General features: G+C 45.4%; 1 protein-coding gene across 1 annotated transcript in view; it reads left to right on the forward strand.

Annotated features, from left to right (window-relative positions):
• LOC140993552 (semaphorin-6D-like) overlaps positions 1–6127 on the forward strand; it is a 79097-nt gene that overhangs the window by 25190 nt on the left and 47780 nt on the right. Inside the window, exons 9-13 of the mRNA XM_073463040.1 lie at positions 2228–2317; positions 2538–2665; positions 4131–4262; positions 4355–4510; positions 6051–6127. The exon at positions 6051–6127 is cut by the window's right edge and continues 97 nt beyond it. Of these exons, the coding sequence (XP_073319141.1) occupies positions 2228–2317; positions 2538–2665; positions 4131–4262; positions 4355–4510; positions 6051–6127 (583 nt within the window). The remainder of the gene's footprint in view (positions 1–2227; positions 2318–2537; positions 2666–4130; positions 4263–4354; positions 4511–6050) is intronic.

The following is a 6127-nucleotide window of genomic DNA, read 5'->3' on the forward strand; positions in this document are numbered from 1 at the left end:
ACGACAACAGATTATAAAATTTTTCGCCAGGTGTGACATATATTCCAAGTTTGATAAGTTTTGGGGTATGTTCAGGCAGTGAAAAATGCGATCATTTTGGCAGGAAAAAAAAAAAAAAAAAAATAATCATTACAATTACAATAGGGTCCTCGCAGTTTCACTGCTCGGGCCCTAATTAAAGCTGCAAGCAGCGATGAACGGGCCCTCGCAGTCCACGCGCGTCTTGGCGTGCTGCTGTCGCGGCATGCTGCCGTCGTCACGTGCTGCTGTCGGGACATGCTGCTGTCATTACGTGCTGCTGTCGAGGCATCCTGCTATCGGGCTTTGTTCATGCAACAACTTCTGTTGAGGAATCAAAACTGAAGGCAGTGAAGCTGTCATTTCGTCATTTAGCAATAAAAGCGCCACCTATTGGTCGATTTGCACGAAATTTTGTAGAAATGCTCATCGTGCCATGGAACACAATTGCCAAAAGTTTTGTGTTAATCGGACTCTATTTCATCAAGATACACAAGAATGTCTGTTTGACCACAATGTGCAGGAAATTGTTGTTTTATATTTTGGGCGTTCTGTGGACTAGCACATTTCTTTTAATAACTTTTTGTCAGGAGGGTCCACAGATGCTGTGTGCAAAGTTTGGTGCAAATCGGAGAAATTGCCTGGGAGGAGTTCGAAAAAGTAGGTTTGCAACATTTGGCGAATTTGCGAATGGAAATTCAGTGCGAACGTGGGCGTGGCCTACATCACACGGTTCGGCTGTATTCAGGGAACATACAGATATAATGTTTAACAATGTGCACCATATTATGTGGGAGTAATTAGCAAAAAACGTTTTTTCTTGATAATAGCGCCACCTGCTGGTGATTTTTGGTGTGTGAGTAACAGGGGCCAGTGTATACCACCCCAATCAGTTTCATATCCATAAGTGTTATGGTGTGGGCACAGTGCCAATTATAAAATGAAACTGCCACCAGAGCGCCACCTAGTGTCAGATCGGTAACACCTTCGTCAGTTGTCCTCAGGAGGGCATTGGCAAAGACTGTAACAAGTTTCGTGTTAATCCGACCAACCGATGTTGAGATATAAAATACTTCAATTAAAAGAGCGCCACCTAGTGGTCATGGGCCAACATTTTGCACAGAGCCTTAGGGGCTCATGAGGAAGTAGTATCCTGAGTTTCAAGTCATTTGGAAACACCAATGTGGAGATATGCAACACTTCCTGTTTTGACCCGAATCCACAGGAAGTTGTTATTTAATAACTTGAGTGTGCTTTGGTGTATCAAAATTCTTTTAATAACTTTTTGTCAGGAGGGTCCACAGATGCTGTGTGCAAAGTTTGGTGCAAATCGGTGACATTGCCCGGGAGGAGTTCGAAAAAGTAGGTTTTCAACATTTCGTGAGCTAGCGAAAAAAAATGGTAGGCGCAAATGGGCGTGGCCTATATCAGGAGATTCAGCACAAATCACTGAACGCGTGGATATAAGGTTTTTGAATGTGTGACAAAGTATGTGGGAGTTATTAGCCAAAACGCACTTTCCTTAATAATAGCGCCGCCTAGTGGTGGAAATTCACAACGACAACAGATTATAAAATTTTTCGCCAGGTGTGACATATATTCCAAGTTTGGTGAGTTTTGGGGTATGTTCAGGCAGTGAAAAATGCGATCATTTTGGACAAAGAAAAATAAAAAAAAAAATAATAAGAATCACTACAAAAACAATAGGGTCCTTGCAGTTTCACTGCTCGGGCCCTAATAAGAATCGCTACGATTACAATAGGGACCTCGCAGGTTTCCTGCTCGGGCCCTAATAATCATTACAATTACAATAGGTCCTTGCAGTTTCACTGCTCGGGCCCTAATAATCATTCGAAAAACAATAGGGTCCTCGCAGGTTCCCTGCTCGGGCCCTAAAAATTCAGAATAAAAATACCAAATGAAAGAAGTTTGTGTAGTTGAGCTGCGGGGTGGGTGAAAAGGTAAAAATAATAACAAAATAACTGATTATGTAGTTTAAGAATTAATAAATTAAATGGAGTTAATAAATACACAGAAAAATAAAAACAAGCAAAATGAGAATTTATTATCATATTAATGTTTTTACTGAGACATTTATTTATGTTTCTATTTATTTAGTTAAGGTTTTGGCAGAAGTCTCTATATTAATAATAATAATAATTACAGCCTGTATTACAAACAGCTGTTAACCCGTCCTCTCTCTCTGCAGGTGGTGTTCTCTCGAGTGGCTCGTGTTTGTAAGAACGATAACGGAGGTTCTCCCAGAGTTCTGGAGAGATACTGGACCTCGTTCCTCAAGGTGACTTCACTCACTCACACTGGATCTCACAGAACCACACGAATAAGGGACAGGAAGTGAAGTGTGAAAGTCACCATGTCACAGTGTGTTATTAACATGTCTCAGGACACCTTGACTCATGATGGTGGAGGTGATTTTTAACAGCTGTGTGTGTGTGTGTGTGTGTGTGTGTGTGTGTGTGTGTGTGTGTGTGTGTGTGTGTGTGTGTGTGTGTGTCCAGGCCCGTCTGAACTGTTCTGTTCCTGGAGACTCCTTCTTCTACTTCGACGTCCTTCAGTCTCTCACCAACGTGCTGCAGATCAACCAGAGACCGGCTGTGGTCGGAGTCTTCACCACGCAGGCCAACAGGTGTGTGTGTGTGTAGGCGTGTGTGTGTGTGTGTGTAGGTGTGCTTCTGTCCAATCAGAGTTTAACACCCTGAAGACTGAAGACCCTTTACAGAGGACATTTTGTCTGAAGGTTAAAACTGGAGGACGTGAAAGATGAACGACAGAAATGCAAAATACTTGCTTGTGAATACGTTGCAGCAACATTTTTAATCTGCAGCAACTTGGATTTCATGACGCCAGCACCTGAGTGATTCTTACCTGAGATCAAACAGGACTGGAACAAACATCGTCAGCATGTACCAGCTCGCTGACAGGTAGAGAGAGGTCACTGATGTCCTGGGGCTCTGGTCCGGTCCGTTCTGTTAACATCTACTAATACATTAAAACACCAAAGTTACAAACACACTAATCAGTCCTGGCAGCTGCGGACCAGCAGCTCCGTGTTCTGTGAGCTAAAATCACTGTTTTTATCAAAGGAGTCTGGTGGGGTTGAAGATTTTCCAGATTATTTAGCCTTTATTTGACCAGTTGTATTCACACTGAGTCCTGGCTGAGACAGCAGCGTGATAAAGTTTCACAAACAACATTTTCATATATAAAAGAACAGACTGATGTCGGGATCAGACTACACAATATTTATGTCGTTCACCGTGCAGATTAAACAGTCGCTGTGGCATAGATTCTTGCCGTGTCTTCGTCGGGAGACTGGCAACACTACGAGTACGACCTCGACCAACCACCGTTCACGACCCTCTGTGAGTTCATCGGGGAGGCAGGACAGGAAATTGTTAATCGTGGCTACCGAAGCTAGCATAAATAAGAAGTTACTCACCTGTTTGCTGACGAGCCTCCGCTATTTCTCACCAACATTTTCTTCTTTGTCTCTGTCGTGGTCGTCCCTCGAGGGTATCGTTGCCTCAGCTCAACGAACTGTTCCTCTGCGTCACTGTTCCACCTGACAGCAGCGTCACTCTTCCTCCCCGCCATGTTTACACATACCCGTCACAGCACTCTGCCATCCTATTGGTCAACGTCAATGAACACGTCGTACGAGATGTGAAACTAGGCAGGAAGATACATAAAAATCTTGTACTGCCTGGATGTAACTCCAGCTCTGTATCAGTACGTGCACGTTCAATAATATATATTGATGTGCACATTGTGTAAAGATGTTTCTGAACGTCAGTGGAACAGCTCGTCTCCTCGCAGTGTTCGTCCTCCTGTCAGTGTTTGTGTTTGTGTTGGTGTCACACAGAGACGTCTGTCCTCTCTCCATATGCTTCCTCTGAATTATCTCTTAGTTTACACTCTGATTATATAACCTGTTTATTCTGCAGTGAGTCGCACTCTCCGCTCTCTGCTCCCGTTTATATGAAAGTTTTCGGAGTTTGTTGTTTGAGGTTCAGTCCGACCCGGTAAAGAGACGTCAGATCCGTTCTCAGCTCGTTGAAGGTGAATCTGTCCGTCTCTCTCTCTGTCTTCAGTATCCCCGGCTCGGCTGTCTGTGCCTTCTACATGGACGACATCGAGAAAGTCTTCAACGGGAAGTTCAAGGAGCAGCGGACCAGCGACTTATCCTGGACTCCGGTGCCCGACGAGCAGGTTCCCAGACCGAGGTGAGACTGAGAGCTCATCGGAGTGACGAGAGTTCACAGCAGCGTTTCAACAGGAGCGGTCCTGACATGTCTTTCTGTTGTCTCGTGTCCAGACCCGGTACCTGTGCAGGTGACGGTCCGGCTGCAGACTACAAGTCTTCAGTTCAGTTTCCAGACGAGACGCTGACGTTCATCAAGTCGTATCCTCTGATGGACGAAGCCGTTCCCTCCGTCAACGACCGGCCCTGCTTCACCAGAACCTCCAGCAGGTAACACACACAGAAATGATGTTATATAATATATATATTACTATATTAGTGAAAATCTCTTCAGAAAGGCTCTGGTGACGTCAGCGTGGCTCTTTTTGTTTCTCCTGGCCTCAGAGATTATATTCACTGTATCTTTGTCTCCTATGGATGATGTCATCACCCACATCCTCCTCGCTCTGATGTCACGATGTTAAATAAAAAACAAACAGAATTAAACCTCAGAGGATCAGAGTCCATCATACAGCGGCGGCTGTCAACATATAGTTGTCATAGAGACAAGAAGCACGTGCAGCGACGTGAACGTTTTCTCTCAGCGCTCCTGAACGCAGCTGCCCGGAAAAAACGATATTTGGACACGAGCCCTGATCATTTCCCGGCCCGGCAGACGAGGACGGACAGTCTCTGGGTTTGTGACTCGTAGTTGGACTAGAAAGCATCCTCATGTTGAGTCTGAGTCTCTCATATTTCAGTGGCTGTGTTCCGGTCTGACCGTCGTCCTCGGGTCAGCGCCATCACACCTGATTAATCACCTGTTGGTGCGACGTCTCACTCCTCTCACAGACACAGTGTCTGCTGCTTTGTGCGAAGGATCAGGCCTCCTGTATTCTGATCACAGCACAGATTGACTCGTCACTGTCAGTTTATTTTCTCATCTTCTAAAAATATCTGCGTCTGATTGGATGCTGACAGTCTGCGCTCTGTGCTTCGCTCTGACATTAAGAGCCACTTCTCTTTACTTGTTACCGACTGTCTGATTTGTGTCGGATGATAAGAGGATGTTTTCTTCTTCTCTGCTGCTCCGCGTCGCATCATTACGTCTGTTTGTTTGGAGACACTTACGTTCGGCTCTGCCGCGGTGATTTACAAGCTGCGACGGTAAAATTATCTCCGTCGTCAAATGTCAGAGGCGGTGAACTGTCGAGTCGTCGTCAGTGTGGAGGAATATTTAACATATCTCTGCATCTAAATGTAGAAATGAGTCAGTGTAATAATGAGCAGCAGGAAGTCAGGTTCTCCTGGGAGCTTCAGTGATGAAGTCTTCTGAGATGTCAGGAGGAAAATGTCAGCCGTCCCTCCGACAAGACGAGTTTTAAACTTGCAGCCGGCCCGACCCGAAGAGGCGAGGATAATCGTGGTATCAGCTCTGATTAGTCGGCGGCTCGCAGGAAGTTCTCTCCCTCTCTGTCTCTGAACATCTCTGACCTTTTCTAATCTGCGGCTGCAGGTTTCAGATGAGTTTCTGATGGAGTCTAATCACCAGGCTGGAAAAGGAATGAGACTCTTAATTCCACGTTTGAATTATCCTCCGGGCCGGCCCACATAATGACGATGTGCACAGATCCTCTCTGTTATATAACAGCCGTGTGGGACAGTCGGAGCAGCTGAGGGGAGACTGGAAACCTCCTGCGTACTTTATAAACTTGCACAGTAACTGATTACTTGTCACATTTATAATCCAGCTGTTTCAGACGTCAGCTGAACTTCTTGGCTAAAGGTTTTAACAGTTTTTCTCACTGAGCGTCTTTTTCTTCACTCTCAGGGCGAAGCTGACCCAGATTGTGGTGGACGTCTCCGCCGGTCCCTACAAAGACCGGACCGTGATGTTCCTGGGCTCAG

The sequence above is a fragment of the Pagrus major genome, chromosome 3 (assembly GCF_040436345.1).
Source record: "Pagrus major chromosome 3, Pma_NU_1.0".
NCBI classification, from domain to species: Eukaryota; Metazoa; Chordata; class Actinopteri; order Spariformes; family Sparidae; genus Pagrus; species Pagrus major.